This window comes from Hyperolius riggenbachi, chromosome 1 (genome assembly GCF_040937935.1).
Source record: "Hyperolius riggenbachi isolate aHypRig1 chromosome 1, aHypRig1.pri, whole genome shotgun sequence".
NCBI lineage: Eukaryota > Metazoa > Chordata > Amphibia > Anura > Hyperoliidae > Hyperolius > Hyperolius riggenbachi.
This window is the reverse complement of record NC_090646.1, coordinates 452238017-452259606: the sequence shown is the minus strand read 5'-3', so window position 1 is coordinate 452259606 and position 21590 is coordinate 452238017. Positions and strand designations below refer to the sequence as shown.

At 40.6% G+C, this 21590-nt stretch overlaps 1 protein-coding gene across 2 annotated transcripts in view; it reads right to left on the bottom strand.

The window, feature by feature from the left end:
• Window positions 1-213: 213 nt before the first annotated feature.
• Window positions 214-21590, bottom strand: part of MN1 (MN1 proto-oncogene, transcriptional regulator) — an 85451-nt gene continuing 64074 nt past the window's right edge. Inside the window, exons 2-3 of one of the 2 annotated variants that reach the window (XR_011021904.1) lie at window positions 15770-15874; window positions 504-567 (exon numbers count right to left, since the gene is read on the bottom strand). Coding sequence is in view for 1 of the 2 variants with exons in the window: in XM_068238746.1 (XP_068094847.1) it covers window positions 383-567 (185 nt within the window). In the remaining variant the exon portion in view is untranslated. Of the gene's footprint in view, window positions 568-15769; window positions 15875-21590 lie in introns of both variants that reach the window. The other variant, XM_068238746.1, reaches the window with a different exon arrangement.

The window sequence follows — 21590 nt, the reverse complement described above, 5'->3', positions numbered from 1 at the left end:
TCTTACAAAAAAAAGTTTGTTTTTACTAGAAATAATATTTTTTATGTAGCACGAACAAAAGCAAAAGAGAAAATTCATATACATTTTTGACATACAAAAGCCGTTCTCTAGCACAGATAAACCATATGTCAACTTTACAGGGAAACGTCTTAAAGGAAGGGGAAAAAAAAAGCATAATATGTGCTGGATGATGAAGAAATAACACTGGTATCATACTGTGGCAAAAGATTCAAAAATATGAGGTTTATTTCAAATTAACCCTCCCGAGTCCAAACGCCACTAAGCAGGTACCAACCTAAAAAAAAAAACATTAGTCCACCTATAGTTAGCGGCCTCTTAGGAAAGTGAAAACAAAAAAAAATGTTGGTTCTGTCTCAAATCTTCAAGTTAGGGCAGCCACAAAAGTTCCGAATCTGTTGGAGATGTCAGAATGGAGAGATCTCCACGTAGGAACAGGAGTCCTACCCTTTGACTCCCCAATGTCATCTGTGCAGTGAACTGATAGGCACTGCAAATGGCTTCCATTCTGTGCAGCTGCTGAGGTCTTGTTCTGGGGTAGATCGTGGGCTGTGGACAAACAATGAAACAAAAGTTAGCAACTCTTTCAATGTATTGTGATGAACATGTAGCACTTCATAAACAATTTGTAATGTACCACTTTCTTATACTTTATAGTACATGTCAAACACTGATACTCAGCAATCACACAAAGAAAAACAGCTCATCTACTTACCCAGTCTAAACAGAAAGTACAGCAAAAGTAAAAAAAAATTACAAACTGCAAATGTGTGCTTAATAGGACCTGGAAATGCCTGCAGGGAAATTAAAACAGATCTATAAGCAGTTTTTGGCTTTGATTTGACCTTGGATGTTTCAGATTTCTGTTGAGCAGAAATGTGGACTGTTCCCAATTTTCTCAACTTAATAATGATTGTAATTGATTATTAGGGGGATATTTCTGAGCATGAGCACTGCATGGACATGCTGCTTGGCTATAGCCAAGCCATACGTGCTGTTCTATGGAGAGAGCAGTATGAACGACAGGTGAAAAATGAGCGAGCAATGTCCTGATGCACAGGGACAAAAGACATCAGTGTGCTTGTTTTTCTTTAGTGTTTAGCGATTTACAATGGCAAATTGCTACATGGGGTAGAGGGAACAGTTTATACACTCTAGATTTTCAGCCAAAACTATAATTTTGGGCCATCTCAGTGTACGAGGCTTAACAAAGATAATTTATCACACTGGACGCAGGAGTTGCTCGTCAATACTTGAGCCGTATGTTCAGGTCCCGCCCACTACCAGTGACTGTTATTGTGCGTGTGTACACCCTTTAAGAGTGGCACAGATAGCAGTAAAGATCTGGTAAAATTTCTAAGCTTTACCTTATCAAAAGAAAACAAAATACAAAAAAATGCTAGCTGGACTTTCTATTTAAAATTAACCTCCAACCATTCTTCATACAGCCCAGGCCAGCTCCACCAAAAACGTAAAGAGATCTTTATTAGCTACAGCAATACCGACAGCAATAAAAACCTGACTCTTATTGTAGTCATTCCCCACCCATAAGAGGAGAATATAATTGGTGAGTTTGACTGTTTTGTGGAGTTTTTCCCACACTCCCTGTCAGTGCAACAAGACACTAATAAAAACCAAGAACAGGTACTATATCTTCTTAGCTCTATCATTGCTAAATCATTGCGTTGGCTGGAGTAGTGCTTTATATTTCTTAAAGGTCTGGGAAAGATTAAGGATCCTAAATGGTTTTTATTACTGTCGCTGTCCCTGGCTTTTCTTACAATAGAAAGTGGGAGAGGGTGTTATCCAACATTGCAGTAAAAGAAAAATGATGTGCAAAAGAAAAGGGTTAGAATCACACCTAGATTTGACTATATCTTTGGTAGAGCAATTAATTAGTAACAGGAAGTATGGGCAATACCACTTGTAGTGAGGTCAGACTGAAAATCTCAAAGTTTCTTACCCTTTCCCATTGTATCAACATGTAGAAAAAATAATATGACAAGCTTTTACTCAATGGGGAAACAAACAGCACTTCACTTATTATACAAAGCTGCATGTGTCTCCAGATGATCAATAGCAGGATCAGTATTACCAAGATATAATTCAGGCCCAAGCTTGTTTTATGGATATTATGTTGAAATATATTGTCATTTGAAATGTGCAATGTTTTGTGAGCTGTACATAAACTATTTGCATTATAATTTTTAAAAACTTGGACAGCTTTGTTTGCAACACTGACTTCCTCTGCTTGGCTGGACTGAAGAGCAGTCTTTGTGGTGCATACACACATCCAGTTTTTATTAACCAATTCTATCACCTCCATGTAGTATGACAGCTTACCTACACAATCTGTTCCTAGTATTCAAAATCTGTTGGCTCTCATGCTACATGGGAGTGGTAAAGTTGGTCAATCATTGGCCAATCACAATTGGTTGTGTGTATGCGCCCAAAGTCTAAGAGGGTAAAAAAAATAAAAAAAATTATACAGCTACTTAGCAACACCACCATAAATTAAAAGTAAAGGAATTTCTGCCTTGTTTCACTTTGCTGTATATTCTTCTTTCACGGGGTCATTTAAGAATGGGATACACATGAAAAAATACAAGCAATAAAATCTGTAAAAATTCTCATTAATAACATGTATTATTCCTATGAATACAAATATTTTGGGTGCACAACACACCATTCAAAAAGCTCAACTATTCTGTTGTTTTTAGTTTTTCACTGTCAGATTTAGGAGCAATGTCATATGAAAAAAAGAAAATAATATTTCTGCTGGTTTCCTTCTTCACTGTTTCGCGGCGAAGCCAAAACTGACATCACATCTGCTCTTTTTTTCACCCAGCTCAGAGTTAACTCCCCTATTGCCACAGCTTACTGCCGCTCCCACAGCAAACATCACCTAGGCAACATGCTTACATCACTAAGTAAACTCTGCGGGGGGGTTCAATTACCTTCTGGTCATATTGTCCGTATCTTATCCAAAATAGGAAGGTTTAAGTTCTTTGCATACTGAAATAAGCATGTTACTGTAGCAAAAAAAAAATCCCTCTGGCACTGCACAGTTTTTTCAGTTAGACAAAGGCACTCAGACTAGGTAAAAAAAAATGGGAGGGGGACATATAGGGACCTATTTTAGGAAAAAAAGAAAAGGGGTTTATAAGGGAGTTGGATTTTAATCCCCCTTTACGTTTAGGACAAGGCATTACTTTATGAAGGTTACTGTTTGCAGGAGAGGTTCAGGTTAGGCATCAGAAAGGTCTCTAAGTTGGGGGAGTTTAGGCAGCAGTTAGAAGTTTTCCATTTGAGGAAAGGGGGGGGGGGGATTAGGGTTACATATTGGAAGGAGATGGGGACTCACTAGCAATGGCAAATTGATGGGAGAGAAGCGCAAAAAATCCAAATAATAGCACCAAAGCTGATGGTAGAACACTGGCAACCCACACTTTACTAATATTCTAAATTCTGAGCCAGTGCCCAGCTAAACAGCTCCTTCCCACGATCTCCTCCATAGTGCATAGGACTAGAGTGTGTGAGTTCAGCCCTGACAAGTGTGCATGTTTATACGCACATTTCTCACCTGACAGAGCAGCCACAATGGGATTGTGCTCTGCCCATCCAACCAACCACTATTATACATACACCAGCGAAAATTAAATTAAAGGTAAGCCATACGTAGCTATGCTACAACAAATAGCAGAAATAGAAAACCTTTCTGAAAGTAAAAAGATTAAAAGAGTCTAAAATAAAAACCAAGGTTGCTGCTTTGTGCCATTAAACAGTTAATGTAAATGTAAGTTTAAAGCATTTGTTATCTGGGAGGCAGCAGTGATAAATTCATTTTACCGCATCTTTTAAATATGCATGGCATGTAATGTAGCATGGAACTGCAAAGGGGAAGGGAAGCCTGAGATAACAGGTTTACAGTGAGAGATAGCATAAGTACTTCTGCTTTTCTGCTCCAGTGAACTCAGTGAAATAAGGATTCCAGAAAAACCTTGGGAAGTGCACTCCAGTCATATTTTGCCTAACAAGATGAACTTATGTGATTATGCTGCTACATCAAAATAGTCAAGCTAAGGAGAAAACAAGTCTCCCTTTTCTTAGAGGTAAAAAATAAACAAATATACGTACTGAGAAGAATATACAGCCAGTTTATTTTGTGGAATCCCGGGAAAGACAGAAAGCCACACATTCTCTGCACTTCTGAAGATTAAAAAAGGTGCTTATATATAAATAACAAACAGAAACAGAGAGAGGAGAGGGGGAAGAAGAGAAAGAGAGAAGAAGGGAGAGGGAAGGAAATAGAGGGAGAAGGGAAGATAAGAAGGAAAGGGCAGAAAAGGTGAGAGAGATTGAGAGAGGGAGGGAAAGGTTGAGAGGGAGAGAGAGGGAGAGACCGGGTGTGGGGAGTGACAGATGGGAAGTCAGTTTGCCTCATATAAAATATGTTTATGTGACAGTAGAGCTACACACACATTTAAATGTGCCACATGTTAAAATGGGCATGAGATCTAGTCAATAGTAGAATATCGGAAATGTTACCTGTTCCCTTAAAGAGGAACTTCAGCCTAAACAAACATACTGTCATTGAGTTACATTAGTTATGTTAATTAAAATAGATAGGTAATATAATCTCTTACCCACCCTGTTTTAAAAGAACAGGCAAATGTTTGATTTCATGAGGGCAGCCATCTTTTTGGTTGAAAGGAGGTGAAAGGAAGCATGAGACACAGTTCCAACTGTCCTGTGTCCTGAGCATCTCTCCCAGTTGCTAGGCAACGTGAATAACAACATAGGAAATCCCATCATGCTTTGTACAGCATCAGGGAAAAAAGCCCAGGCAGTTTTATTTGATGGGTGGAGCTTAGCTAAAAATACAGCTAAAAATGATGCCTTGATAAGAAAAGCAAAGTTCTGATGCTGTGAAACTGTTAAAGAAACACCAAGCCTTTTCAGTTCTGCTGAGTAGATTTTTAGTCCGGAGGTTCACTTTAAGTAGAATACCTGTGATGTTACAGATATTCTACTATCACTTACCTTAACTTACTCCCACATGTCCCCTCCCCTACCTATGCCTAGCACTAAACCCCGCTCCCCACCTCTGCCTCACACTAACCTACCCCCCCCCCCCCCGCTGCCACTGCTATTCTGACACCCTGCTGCTAATGCAAACTCCAGTGCAAACAGCAGCTGCTAACTGCTACTTAGTAGCCAAACTCAGAGGCAAAACAATGTGGCTCTTGCCCCAACTGGATTTCGGCTACTTAGTAACTAAACTCTGCAAAGAGTCACTGCCGCTAAATCAGGCCTTTACTGCCGCTAACGTAGTACCCGGAGTTTGGCTATACTAGAGCTGATCTCAGATGCCCAAATTACCTAAAAAGCTACCATAGCTGCAATTTCCACAGTGGCCAATGGCAGCGCCCAAGTTATCTGGTGTGCCTTGCATCCAAATTAGCTGATAAGCACACAAAGTCTCTATATTGCCGTGAGTCTAATAGCCTAGTATTCATTTCTCCCACAACCGCTCTGCCACCCCATTACTGTGGGTAGTAATTAACAACAAGGGGGATAATGTAGCATGCTGTGTTCTAAACATTTTACAAAACATCTGGGTGAACAATAAAAGTAAAGTAAGGTAAACCCAATGGTGAAATATGACGTACTACTTCTCACATCCAGTATCTAGGGAAGCTCAGTACAAGTGAGAAAAACCCATTGAGCACCAATTTTTAAACACATATGTGATCAAAGTCTTCTCAGTTTGGAAAGAAGGGTTAGGGACATGCATCAGGCATGTTTCCCAATCAGAAAGGCACAAAAAAAGCATGTGATCTCCAAACAGATGCCCACTTATCAATTTTAATTTTCAGATTGATTCAATTAATCTGATAGTTTATTATAGTTTTGTCCATTAGTGGTCCCAAATGATCATTTCTGATTGTTCATATGATGAATTGTTCAGCAAATTGTATCATTAGTGACCACCTTAAGAAACATTTGATGGAATCCATAGCACAAGTTAAAGCATAATAATCATAATGAGAGTTTGTCTGCCCAGCACAACACATAGGGCAGTCTAAGAACCAATCACTTGTATGTGCATCTGCCTAAGCACACTTCTTCCTCAAGTTTCAACATCCAAATAGTACATCCAAATCATCCTTCACCAAGGATGAACTGAAAGAGATGAACTGCTTCTGATCATTGCATTGTACCCAATGGTCTTCCTTATACTTTGCAGCTCTTTTTTAATGGATAAATCTATAAATGATCAAACAATTATAGGCCAAGCCAGTTTATACATTTGCAGAAACTGTGACATAAAATAGCCACGTCTGTCATACTTGTGCAAGGTACATGACACGGTAATAGGCATTTGCTGTCATTAAAATGGAACTACTGAGCTATTGTTGTATGGCAAAACGATGGATACCGCTACACTCCACAAAAGAAACAGTGCTGGACCTAGGGCAGGCCGACCCAATGCAAATCAAAGTAAGAAAAGGGGGTCCGCTCAATGTCTCTGAAAAGGCTTATTAGAGACTGGTCCCAAAACAGCAAATTGAGCATACAGCTGACATGGTTCGGACTGAGCCTGCTCCTTAATCATAGCTATTCTTGATAAAACTTCCCCAGCTAAATGTATCCATTTAATAATAATTATGTCTGGTCATTAGTTCTACCCAAGATTAACTGACTGAGGATGTCTCACAATGTTGGAAAGTGTACCAGTTCAAGCAGCAAACATCTTATATCTATGGTCACCTTTAAAAGACTGAATAAGCATGGACGGTGTATCATTTAACTGGATATAAATGTTACCTGATGCTGCAAATGTTACTTGATTAGACACTTTGTTTTCAGAAATAACACTTCTCATTTCTGAGATCTGCTGCCACACTCGCAGTATTCAAAAGCTGTATGTATGATCATTATAGAAAATAACACACCCTGTGTAACACAGCAGAACATATGAATTTGACCATAGATGGTAAGCACACAATAACCGCAGTTGTACAGGATAAATCTGTAAAGTTTCTGCCCAGTGCAGAATACTGAAATCTACATTTTGTTAGTCTTTGTGTGCTGTTTTTGTCACAAAGTATCAGAATCAAACAGTGGACAATGGAGAGAGTTCAGCCTTTTAAAGGTCTGGTGAAGAATCGGCGCCCCTCTTTCAGCTTGCTGGCAAGATTAAAGTGACAAACAGGAGGTGAGGATCCCTAGAAAGGCTACTGGCCTGGGGGCTCGTCCCTTACACTTCTTCAAAGGCTCTGACAAACCGTCAGCTACTGCTCCTTGGCTGCCCATACCCTCACACAGCGTGAGTCCAGTGTGCAACAGCCATCCCCCAACAGGCAGCCAAGCGTGACTTATTCTGCTAGCGATCTTGTAAAGCCAACATCAGTTTATTTGGATCATATTTCCCGGAGACGGTTTATTATCAGGAACCAATCTCTTCTCATGTAACAATTAGTACAGTTACTCTCAATATCTAATTTTACTCCATTGACAAGACTTGCTTACTTTAACTAAAAAATGAATCAAAGGACAGTTGTAACACAATTTCCATTGCCTAAGGATAGGTAACATTTTTTTCTCTCGTTGACAAATCTACAACATGACAGCATGACATATTGGTTTGGGCAGATAGGTTTCCATCTAAACACATCAAAAAGTCTGTTTTTTTATTCTAAAGAACAGCTTGAGGAATTTGTATGTAGTTTGTTTTACATCAAAAATGTGTTTTCAGGTTTGTGTGTCATATGTGTGTATGTGTAATACTGTATGCATGTTGCTTATATCAGTCTGCATCTTTGTGCACTATATTCATATTTTATAGCCTTAAAGGGGAACTTCAGCCTAAACAAACATACTGTTATCAAGTTACATTAGTTATGTTAATTAGAATAGATTGGTAATATAATCTCTTACGCACCCTGTTTTAAAAGAACAGGCAAATGTTTGTGCTTCATGGGGGCTGCCATCTTTGTCATGGGGGCAGCCATCTTTTTGGTTGAAAGGAGGTGACAAGGAGCAGGAGACACAGTTCCAACTATCCTGTGTCCTGATTACCCCTCCCAGCTGCACACGCTAGGCTTCAAATATCAAATTCAAAATGTAAAAAAAAAAAAAAAAATTGCACCAAAACAGCAGAACGAGAACAACAAAATCAGAAATCCCATCATGCTTTGCACAGCATCAGGGAAAAAAAGCCCGGGCAGTTTTTTTCTGTGCAGCTAAAAATGAGGCTTGTATAAGAGAAACAAAGTTCTGATGCTGTGAAACTGTTAAAGAAACACAAAGCCTTTTCAGTGCTGCTGAGTCGATTTTTAGTCCGGAGGTTCACTTTAACATTACAATGCAATGAGCAATGTGCAGACAACCAAAAAAATAACTACCAATCAGTGATCACCTTTCCTTATGACTTTGTCCAAAACTGAAGAAAACTGACTGGTTAATAATGTTCTTTATACTACCTTAAGCCTAATATTATTATAGATATAGGTTACAGTAGAGTTTATTTATCAAGATTCTCCCAAGCTGGAGAACACCAAAGAACAGAAGATTTTTTGCAAACCTAGACTGGATATTTAAAAAAAAATGATTGCTTGCAGATGGCAAAAACCTGCAGCACTTGCCTGGGTCACATCAGAACACAGGTTGAATTGCTGAAAGGGCAACAAGTTTGTGCTATTGCAACAACAGTGAGCACTTTTTAATAAATCCAGTGTTGGATTCTTTGTTCAAGAAAAAAAAATCTCAAATTTATCAACCCTGCTATGGTCTGATATGGTCCAGATGAAGGCTCCAAACTTTAGTTACCTAATACTGTAGCAGACACATTTTTGAAACTCCAGCCCAGCCCAGTAGAACAACGACAACAACTCCACAATGTTCTATTATTTAAAGCACAAACTAAATATTGGCTCCTCATCAGGGTAAGGTAATTATTAACAACAAGTCATTAAACTGACTTGAATGGATAAAGGCAGGTGCCTGGATGGATAAGAGCAGGCACCTGGATACATAAGAGCAGGCACCTGAATGGATAAGGGCAGGCACCTGGATGGATAAGGGCAGGAACCTGCATGGATAGGAGCAGGCACCTGCATGGATAAGGGCAGGCACCTGGATGGATAAGAGCAGGCACCTGAATGGATAAGGGCAGGAACCTGGATGGATAGGAGCAGGCACCTGGATGGATAAGAGCAGGCACCTGAATGGATAAGGGCAGGCACCTGGATGGATACGAGCAGGCACCTGGATGGATAAGAGCAGGCACCTGAATGGATATGGGCAGGCACCTGGATGGATACGAGCAGGCACCTGGATGGATAAGAGCAGGCACCTGAATGGATAAGGGCAGGCACCTGGATGGATACGAGTAGGCACCTGGATGGATAAGAGCAGGCACCTGAATGGATAAGGGCAGGCACCTGAATGGATAAGGGCAGGCGCCTGGATGGATAAGAGCAGGCACCTGAATGGATAAGGGCAGGCACCTGGATAGATAAGAGCAGGCACCTGGATGGATAAGAGCAGGCACCTGAATGGATAAGGGCAGGCACCTGGATAGATAAGAGCAGGCACCTGAATGGATAAGGGCAGGCACCTGGATGGATAAGAGCAGGCACCTGGATGGATAAGAGCAGGCACCTGAATGGATATGGGCAGGCACCTGAATGGATAAGGGCAGGCACCTGGATGGATAAGAGCAGGCACCTGGATGGATAAGGGCAGGCACCTGAATGGATAAGAGCAGGCACCTGAATGGATATAAGGGTAGGCACCGGAATGGATAAGGGCAGGCACCTGAATGGATATAAGGGCAGGCACCTGAATGGATATAAGGGCAGGCACCTGAATGGATATAAGGGTAGGCACCTGAATGGATAAGAGCAGGCACCTGAATGGATATAAGGGCAGGCACCTGAATGGATAAGAGCAGGCACCTGAATGGATATAAGGACAGGAACCTGAATGGATAAGGGCAGGCACCTGAATGGATATAAGGGCAGGCACCTGAATGGATATAAGGGTAGGCACCTGAATGGAAATAAGGGTAGGCACCTGAATGGATAAGAGCAGACACCTGAATGGATATAAGGGCAGGCAGGCACCTGAATGGATAAGAGTAGGCACCTGAATGGATATAGGGGTAGGCACCTGAATGGATAAAAGGGTAGGCACCTGAATGGATAAGAGCAGGCACCTGAATGGATATAAGAACAGGCACCTGAATGGATAAGAGCAGGCACCTGAAAGGATAAGAGCAGGCACCTGAATGAATAAGGGCAGGCACCTGAATGGATAAGGGCAGGCACCTGAATGGATATAAGACAGGCACCTGAATGGATAAGAGCAGGCACCTGAATGGATAAGGGCAGGCACCTGAATGGATAAGGGCAGGCACCTGCATGGATAAAAGCAGGCATCTGAAGTGATAAGAGCAGGCACCTGCATGGATAAGAGCAGGCACCTGAAGTGATAAGAGCAGGCACCTGCATGGATAAGAGCAGGCACCTGAAGTGATAAGAGCAGGCACCTGCTTGGATAAGAGCAGGCACCTGAAGTGACAAGAGCAGGCACCTGAAGTGACAAGAGCAGGCACCTGAATGGATAAGGGCAGGCACCTGAATGGATAAGGGCAGGCACCTGAATGGATAAGGGCAGGCACCTGAATGGATAAAAGCAGGCACCTGCATGGATAAGAACAGACACCAAATGATGCAAGCATATACTTTATCAGCCTGATGAGGCCCTGCTTCATCTTAACACATCCATGAATGTGGGTAGGTCCGCATTCCTGGAAGATGAAATAATGGGGGCAGCTTTAGGAGAGAAAAAGGCATCAACAGAAAGCAATTAGCAGATGGTTTACTGTATTTAAGTGGACTAAATCTATGTACACACGGTAGATTTTCATTGAGGAATGTTCTTGTACATCTCAGAGAAAAGTCATGTGTGAACCTAGGTGTCCACTGATGTCACTGGCCCCTTCTGCAATCTGTTCAGTTGCTATTAAAGTGAAACATTTGAAACCCTTATCGGACAGAACATTTTTGTTAAAATAAATGTAGGCTGTCTTGGTTTTATTAAACATAAGGTCTTGCTGTAGGTGTGTGCATGTGGCTGCCATGTAACAAACATGGAAGTTAGGCAGTTACAGGCTCCTGATGTTTCTGTCAAAACACCGGAGGCAAGGAGTTGGCTGTGGCAATTTTTTTTTGGTGCTGGAATGGTTGAGGTGACCCACTGGGATACCTCAGCAGAAAAGTGCCAATAACATGATTGGTTGCTGTTTCAACAGCACCCTCCACACATTTTAGGTTACAGTAATAACTGTACCCACACTATTCAGCCAATTGTAACGCTACAAGTTGTAGAGGATGCTGTGATTGAAGAACTGTTCCCTGTGGGGTTCTCAACCATACTAGCTTGCTAACTGCTTGATCCTTGTCCCTCTTGCTTCTCCACCCCTTCCCCTGTTTATAAGCCAGTACATGGGGCTGAGATGAACATGCATGAACTGACACTACCTGCCAAAAATGTTCATGAACTATAGTTTCAGACAGTGTACTCTGTAGGAGTCTTTAGTCACTGACCTTTCAATGGAATAATAATATTGTGATATGAGCCTGAGGAGGGTTACACATTTTTGCCACAAATATCTACAATATTTTGTTGATATGTATTGTAGGGTGGGGGGTTAGTGTCAGGTATATATAGGTGGGAGGGTAGTTAGGCATAGGTGGAGAGGGTTATTGTTAGTGATTATCATAATCGGCTAGCTACAATTATGCAAAATTTCACATACATTTTTGCAATTAAACCCATATGTAATTATGATTTGTAAATTCAATTGATTTCATGTAATCATTCGTAAGTTTGCATAATTTTTGTGTAATTTTTGCGTACTTTTGTGCCGACTTTAGCGATGAATAGCAAAGCCCTCATACAGGCTATTGTCGCCAAAATTCCTACATATGTTAAGGAGAATAACAAGTGGGTACAAGTCAAAAAAATTATTTTTCAAAATGACCTTGTAGTTTTCAAGAAAAATGATTTTAAAAATGCAAAAGAAAATGTTTCCTTTACTCAGAAAATGTACAATTTCAAAACCATTATGCAAAAATTACGCAAAATTACAAATGATTTAAATTTTGATGCAAAATTATATCTACGCAAAATTTGTGCTCATCACTAGTTATTGTTGGAGTAAAGAGTGGGTGAAGGTTACCCCACAAAGTGATGGTAACAACAATATTATTATATGATTGCCGCTGTACAAATATGCAAAATCCCAACGCTAAGCCATTATGATATTCAGGTAATGGCAATAGCAGGTGCCCAAGTTACCGAACGGAACTTTTACACAGACGCCTAGACCATGCTTTGGATACCTAGACCAGGACTGTGTTTATGATCCCCTTTGCAGAACAGATAGTGACATGAATTATTCAGCCTATTCTGTAAATCACCGCAGAAAATGCCAGTGTTCTATTAAAAGCACCGAAATAATATAGTTACTCCAAAGAAATGCACAATGAAATAGGTAAATAAAATAATCAGTTCATTCATTAAAGGCTACAATAGCCAATTTCATCAGTTCGGCTTGGGAATGCAGCTGCAGATTTCCAAACACAAGAAAATATGCCTGAATATCTAGCTGCACAATAGATTCACTGCTGAAAACTCTACATAAAACAGAGCAGACTGGGATTAATTCAATCCAATCCAGCAATATGTGCTCTGATTTCTGGAAGTCGGCTTCAGTCCTAAAAGAAAATAACACAAGTATTTTCATTTTCCATAACATGACAGAAAATCATTGCTGATATGATTTATTGAAGAGTATAGTAACAAGTTTCTAGCAGATGTGGCTATCAAGCATGCTGGTGATGGCAAATAAATCCTGACACCGTATATGGCCAGGATTCCCTCTGTAAAAGCATTACATAATGTGCATTACAGTATAGATTATTGATCGTCATGATGTAGGATTGCTTAACATCGAAGAAAACAGGTCTTCCATTTCCCTCAGTCATCAGTGAGACACAGCATAGGCTTCTGCATACTGACAGGCACCACTACTCTGCTGTAAGTACGCTCAGCAAACCAATTAGCATCAATGATCATTCTTTAGTCTTCAGTTATAATAAGCAGTAGAGTTTAACCCCTTTGCGCACATTGCATTTCATGCTACACCTTATTTTTTCTCATTACAGAGGATAGCTCTTGGGCACATATCTTTATAGATGTGTTTGAACTAATGTAGAAAGCCTAAGATATATAATCAAAATGTAGGAACAGATGAAATTTCTATTTTCCGCACTGCAGTAGTTTCCATGAAAAATTGCTAAAAAAAAAAAAAGAAAAAAAAAAAGATTGTGCTAAAAGCTTTTTTTTTTTATCAAGACGCTTGACAAAGGGGTCTTTTCGACCATTACCCAGTGCCGGATTTGTTCCTACGGGCTCCTGATGATAGAAAGGCGGCTTACTCCCCTCCCTGACCGCCTCCCTCCTGCTGGCTACCTAATACTAAGGGGCACCTGTAGCTACCTATGGCAATCAAGGGAAGTAAGTAAGTGACAGCTGGGACAGCCAGCACACTTGCCGTGCAGTTTGGTGGGGGTTTGTAGGTTCATGGAGGGCAACATCTAGGGTGGTGGACATTAGTGCCTATAGGCTTCTATGAGGTAAATCCGGGCCTGCCATTGCCACAAAGCAGGTGGCTCCGTCATAGCAGTAATGTAATACTGCGTGGGATGCATAAGGATAATTCAGGGCTCTGGCGATCACCAGACCCTGTATTACATCTTCCTCCGTGTTTCCAAGGCTTGGAGGGGAAATAGTACTTAATGCCACCAGGGATTTGAGTGGCAGCAGGGTAAGCCGTCATTCGTCTCACCCTGCACCCAGCTCACTGGCGGCGTACATATACATACACCATTACCATGGATACAGAAAGTGGCTCTCTGCTCATTTCCATATCTGGGGCACTTGGGTGAAAAAAGGATCACTGACGGGAACCCTTCTGGGTCACTTGCAAGTGGGTTCATCTCCTTGATGCTGCCCTCTAGTCTATAAATACCAGCACATAGGTATCATTTAAAGTTAACAGACATAGATTGACCAGAGCTACTGGCCAATGAGATTGAAGCCCTGGGACATTCTCTGATTGGCTAGTACTACTCAAATCAAAGACCTTGTTTATCTATTAAAGGATGCTTCCAACTTTAACTAGTGATAATGAGGGGACTTGGAGCTCTTAGAGCCATTTCACAGCTTCACAGATCAGAAAAAGGCTTGTTTTGGCTACAGTGGTTGGATAGTGTATTGCCTCTGACACAGAAGACCAGGGTTCGAATCCCTAACATGGCTACTGCCTGTAGAGCGAGACCTAGAGGTTGCAGCTCTGGTGTTTGAGTCTGCCAGGAGAAAAGCGCAATATATGTTCTGTGTCTTTTCTTGTTTAAATCACTTTGAAAGCCAAATGCTATTTTTCCTGTAAAGCTGAGTTTGCACTAAAAGATAGTCCAGCTCTAGTTAAAACTGTAAAGATCAGGAAGAGCAGTATAAAACTGCAAACTCACAAGTGGAGGGTAGTGAAGGTGGAGGGTAAATAAGACATTATTAATCCAGAATGTTTTCGTTCAAAGCAGCACAGAAGTACTGTATTGAGGCCGCGTACAAACAACACACTGAATACATTGCTGCTTATGTGGGCACACTTAACATTCTCCCTGAGCAGACAGTAATAGGGGTGAACAGACAATGAGCCATCTAAGTGCAGACGTTTTAACCCCATGCAGCACAAAGCTCAATACCTGATCTGTCAAATTCTCTACAGTACTTCAGCTAACAATATTCTCATGCAATGAGTACCTGAGATTGTGCATTCAGAGAGTGCTTCTGTGCATTTGCTAGAAGCTACTTCATGGGTACAGCTGTTTAATATTTTCTAATTGAACCATTTCCATGTAGACAAACATAGTTACTATGGTTGGTACCAAAACACACAACCATCAGTGAGCAATCACGAGAGAGCTGGCATACCTTGGAACATGAAGGCTACAATTGAGGAACGTCCTGGGCCTCCGAGCATGAAGATGAAATTGGTGTTGGTTTTTGATACAATGATGTAACTGTATTTAAAATGAATAATCGTTAACGCTGACATTAAAGTGGACCTGAGATGGGGACACATGTGCAGTTGGCCCTGAGGACTTTCCGGGGCCAATTGTAGACAAACAAGGAGGTGGAGGAGGACGGCATGGGAGGGATAAGCCTGGAGGGGACTGGAGGAAGCCCCAGGTATGTATTTTTTTTCAGTAGGTCCCCATCTCAGGTTTACTTTAAGAAACTGATTGTGGAATCTGAAAACCTCTGAATTCAAGCTGCTGGTGTCCACAGATCAACCCACAGCTACGTTCCTACTGCTTATGTGTAAAAAAAAAAAAAAAGAAGTCAAAAATAGTCCAAAGCCACAAGTCAGAAATCAGCGGCTGCATGAAAAAATGTGAGCAATAGGGGCGGGGGTAAAGGTGGAAGGGAATACTGGGCTAAAGAAGTGCCTATCTTTATCTAAATGCTTTTTTTAGTTTATAGATCAGTCCACAGAACAGCCACACAAGTACACATCTGTCACACACAGGATACTGGCAGAACAGTCTGAGATTCAGGAGCCGTGAGCAATAATATCGACATCGTCTCATTCCTGTTTAGTTTAGGTTACCTTGAAATATTTCTCAATCCTCTTTAGGGCATCCTTGTAATTTGTATTCCCAGAAGTAGCAAACTCCAGCTAGCAGCTACACAGAACCCTAGCAAATGTTCTTCCCTAAAATTAAAAGGAGTTCAATCAATTTTACCATCAGCACAGCAGGAGAAAATATATAACCGTACTTATACTACAAGCATAGATTCCTATCACACAGTCATTTTCCGGATGTAAAATAGACAGGCAGATACAGATGTTGTGATATTTGAATCTGTCAATTCAAGACAACTCCGTGGGCATTTTGATAAAGGTTACCCCCCCCCTCCCCACAACTTTAAAGTTATTTTATGTTAGCGAGTATATTTTGGGGTTATCTCAAGGTGGATGTGTGCAACTGGCAATCACAAAATTCTATTTCAAAGAATAACAGATATCAATGTGTGATTTCTATATCACAGTTCATTTTCACTTAATATATAAAAAAAAGTGTGCAGAAGCCCATCATCTTTCACATGTAAACATTTTAATACATGGTGTAGACTGCTTTTCATCTCCACGGTGCCAGATAATATATGAGAATTTGAATTACACCAGTTGCAAGACTCAATGAAAGATTGATGTCTAATATATGACTATATCCAGAGTAGACAGATTACACTTGTAAAATAGAACTTAAAGAGACCCTTTCTCAAACGCAGATGAGATTGGTGAAATAACGTGTTAGCTTGCCCTTTACATGGTCAGACCACTGCTGCACAGAACTCTACTTTTACCTCAAAAGACTTGCATACCACATAAAGCATTGGATCCTTTATCATTTTACGTCTGAGGGTAAAGCAAGCAATTGATTTTAGCTTGAGGCTAGGTTCACAGTGGTCAGTTACATAACGCACTTGTTATAATGCATTATAATGACTGTAAACTGCAATAGAGCCTGGACCTAGACTTTAATACAAAGCCTGCATGAATCAAGTTAGAATAACGTGATCAGTTACAAAGCAATACTGTGATCAAGCCCACAGAATTATATGGACAGTGAGCGGACATGCAGAATCATTCTGCAACTCAACTGAGCACTGTGAACATGGCCTGAAGGTTACCATGGAGATGGTCCTCTTTTTTTCCTGAGATTCTCCAATTCAATTTATCAGCATGTGTCCATATTGCAACTATGGCATGTTGCTTTGACATATGGAGTATCTCATTTCACAAATCTACCGTAAGTTCAGTTCATTAAGTGTGACAACATGTCCAGTTCACTTTAAAGAATACTTGGACTCTCCTAACGTATTTATTTGCCTACCTAATCAGTAAAGTCCCACCTCACTTATTTTGCAGCTCTCAACATCTTATAATCTGATTTTATTCTGTTTCTATAGGCATTTTTACTTCTTCCCTCACACAATCAATTGAATCATTGCTATTCGGAAAAAAAATCCTTTCTGGACTCTAAAGTCTTCTCTAGCTATATTCCTGTCTCTCTTCATCTCCATAGTACTTGACCAACATACATTCCTAGCATTCTGAGTATATCTCTAACACCTTGTTTAATCATCTTCAGCCCAGTTTCCTGAGACCAACATGCCACTGCAATAGGCTTCACCAAAGTAGTCAACAATCTACTGACTGCAAAATCCAAATAAGACTTCTTCATACCCCTTGTTGATCTTTTCTCAGCCTTCTGCAAGGTAGGCTCTCTTTCTTATCTTTAGACATGAGGGGCTGAGCTTAATCCCTTATTTCCTCCTACCCATAATCCTCCCATACTAATCCTGCTCGTGCCTGATGACTATTTGTGTACCACTTTGTCCTGGTTTTTTTACTATTATTTTTCTCCCCATCTACACTTACTGTTTGAGATCATTAATAAGTTAATTTTACTTTCATTGTTACTTCTATGCAGATAACCCCCAAATCTGTCTCTCAGCACCTGACCTTACTAATCTATTTTATCATGTTGTTAGCTGTCCGTTTCGTCATTTGTGTCCTCCGGCCTCCTCAAAGCTATGAGTAAAGCTTAACTTATCTTTTCACCATCTCTTCCTCCTCCCTGTATTACAATGTATGTAGATAATATCAGCCCCCAAGCCCACTACTCGGGACTGATATTTGACTCTGAGATCTCATTCAAGCCTTGCATTTACTCATGAACAACCCCCTCTCAACGCAATCTAAAACTATCTCAAATCCATTCCTTTAGGATAATATTACTAAAATGCTGGTGTATACTCTCATAATATTCTGTGTGTACTACTACTACAAAATCCTCTTCTCTGGCATATTTAATAAGCAGACAACAGTTCCCTAACCCCCACTGCACTTTGGTGTTTGCCTCATCCATTTCTCCTATTGCTTCTCCTATGTTGCTTCTATCTTCCAATACCTCTACAGTCAATTGTCAGAGCATTCAGCTCAAATTCCCATTATCCATTTATAAAGCATTCCATAGCATTTCTCCCCTCCCCCTTGCATTTTCTTGTTCATGTCCAGACAGCATCCCATGTGCAGTCTTTCCTATGCACATTAAATTCTCCTATTGCTCCCTGGTCACTTTCCCATACTCTCATTCCAAAAACCTATCGTGAGTGTCAACACTACTTTGAAACACTCTTCCACCCCATGTCCGTCATGTTCTTCTCTCCCCCATGTACATCATCCATGTACATCATGTTTCCGGCCTCAAAACCTTCACGTGTGCTCTTAAAATGGAACTCTTCTCACAAGCATACATATTGTTTGAATCACTATGCCTACATATCAACAATACCACATACCAATACCACACATCCTTCTGCATAAAATGTAAAGGGAGGAATGTCTTCCTTCTCCGCTGCACTATTTTTATTACAATATTTGATGTCTCCACCCTACCCTCTGGCTTTGTACAATGACCATAACAAAATTGCTGCCAGAAATAATCTCAAAAGACTCAAACCTCACTAGTGTCACAAGACCAAAATGACAGCAAGGTAACTGTCACTATAAAAAAATACAAGTAAATAAAGATGGTTGCCTCTGTACAGCTCTCTGCTCATGAATGCTTTCAGCATATACTCAGGTGGCAGCTTTTCACAGCCTTGCTGATATTTTGTATGGAGCACCCAAATTTCTACCGCTAATAGGCACCCAAATGTTCTGCTTCCCTCACTACACCTTAAAGGAAAAGTTATACATTTGCTATTGACATAGGGCAGTGTTGCACAAACATTTTTGTAATTTAATATTACTAATAAATTACATTTCCATTTCAACCTGCAGCCAGATAGGAATTTACAAATCTGACAGTAAGCTCAAATTTCATGCAACCATGGCGACAAAACTAGGTTTTGAGTACAGATTTCCCATTGACTCCCACCTTACAGCAAACACAAGAAACCATTGCAGCGGCACAGAAGAAGCCATCATTATTGAAGCCAAACCATGGTTATTCCTTCAGAAAAGAAGCTTAACTGAACAAGATTGAGATTTTGTTAACAAAATTGGAAATTTCCTTTGAAAAATACCATAGGTTTAATTAAAAAAATGCACAACCTGAATTCACCCACCTTTCCCTCAACCGTTACAGTGCTCCTCACAGATCCCAATCCCCCCTCCTTCCTCTATCGCAGTAAACTGGATTACTGTCATTTATAAACCTGCATATCCTCAAACTCAAAACTATTGGTGTATGTGTTTATTATCGGGCAACTGATGCATTTAGTATTGGGCAGCAGATGTGTCAGTACTAATGTAGTTTGTCCCCGACCACAGCATGACATGCAGTGATGCATTACCTGTAGTGTTGTCCATGCATTACTCTGAGTGGGGCAGCACACAGAAATGTATACTGTAGCATATTATCACACTGCAATGGAAAGCATGAGGCCTCATTCTCACTGAGCACTGTAGGTGGCCATGCATTATATAGCAGCGCACACCTGCATCAATCTCTGTTGCCCTAGGCTCCAGTGCTGATCCCATTTACTGACACTGAATGGGACAGTACTGCATTCAGACAAAAATGCATGCAACAGTGTGTTGCAATAATGCTCTACTGCGCATCGCAGCGCATAAGCGGGAGCATCAGAAAGAGCACTCTATGCACCTCCTGACGTCCTTGAATATTGCACACTAAATGCATTGCTGAAATGTGCATGCAGGTGCCCCAAGTCATTTACATCACCATCAGAGAGTGGACAAATTATGCCTCTCCTGTGTGAGTCACTCTGCAGCGTATTGTAGCCTTTACTCTTGTTACTTTTATAAGTATAGAAATATTCTATTATTAATATTACTACTACAATAATATGATTAATGCCTGGAATTTTGTTTATTTTTAATTTACATTAGGGGTTCAGATATCTTGTAAAAGAGTTACTTTCACAATTCTTAGTTTATGTATCTATTGCAGTGTGAGGACTGTGAACAATATACAGCAGCTTTGACAATAACAAGCATCATCTGCCCAAGACTATAGGAAGGTTTAGGCTGAGGAGGCAGCTGCCTTAGGCAAAGAAGAGCATGAATGCACAAGGATGTGCCATAGCAGCCATCCTGACAAAAGATTCAGTCTGCTAAGGGAGCAGAATAATTTACAGGCAGCTACTGTCTCCTGACTGTACAGTGGTGTCTGCCTATTATAAATAGGAAGTAGCAAATAACAGTCATGACAGATAGGGCAGCAGAGGGTTCATAGTTGTGTATCCTCACTTCATCCATTTACAAGTGCTCTGGACATTATGTGATGATTGAATGTAAACAAAGACTAGAACCAGTCCTTTCAAAGGCTTCTATTGTTTCAGTCGACAGTTAATTATAACAATAATTGTGTTCCAGATACATTTAGATGATATACTGTCTTTGAGCCATGGGTTTGATGTGTTATATGCTTTGGAAGCCATGAGCAACTTACTAAAGGAATAGTGAAAAATACTTAGGCAAAGCTGATCACTGCTAACAACCAATCAGATGCAGAAATGGCAGTTTCTAGAGCTCTAGGGAACACTCTTGTTGGAATTCTCCATTGGTGGCTATGTGCCAATATATACAAGAGCATATCTGGGAGTTTCAGGTTTTAGGCTGTCAAGGTAATACAGTATTCAGAATCTGATACACATCCTGCAATAAATCTGCAGTGTGTCTACTTCCTGCTTTCATGGAGGCAGGCATAGAGTTAACATCCTGTGTTAACAAGTTAGCTCTCTGCTATTGTAGGCAGCTGACACAGCGGAGGGATTAAATTACAACTTGTGATTAGTCACAGATGAGGAGGAATTAGACAGACTAAACTTTCTAAATACATACAGGGTGTATTTCTATATGTATTCCTTCTGTCCTGTGCAAGAGTTCAGCTCCACTTTAATGTTAACCATATGTAGTTAGTGAAGTCTTCAAACTCAGATATGAGCATGCCATAAGTATAACAAATGCATACGAAGAACAAAAAGATGAAAAGACAGTTGGGCTGAGTGATCTTAAAGAAAACAACAAGCTGGGCTATGCTGATTGTTTTTTCCTAAACAGCACTGCTCCACAATGTCAGGGAGTGCCGGTACAGCGGGTATCAGACTGCTACCCAATCTGATTGTGGCTCTATTAAGCAAGCCAGGCCAACAGGAAGTGACTATGGGATGAAAAATGAAACAGCTTGAAAGGTTTTTCTGGGGAAAACACTCCATGATTCCAAAAATTGGGGCTGCTGAAATGTGATGAAAATAAAAATGAAAGTAAATTGTGGTGAGCTCTGGAGCTTTCTTATTGGTCACTAAAGCCACCCGTCACCTTTAAGGACCACTATCGCGAAAAAAGAAGGCAGTCAAAATCTGACAGGACAGGTTTTGGGCCAGTCCATCTCTTT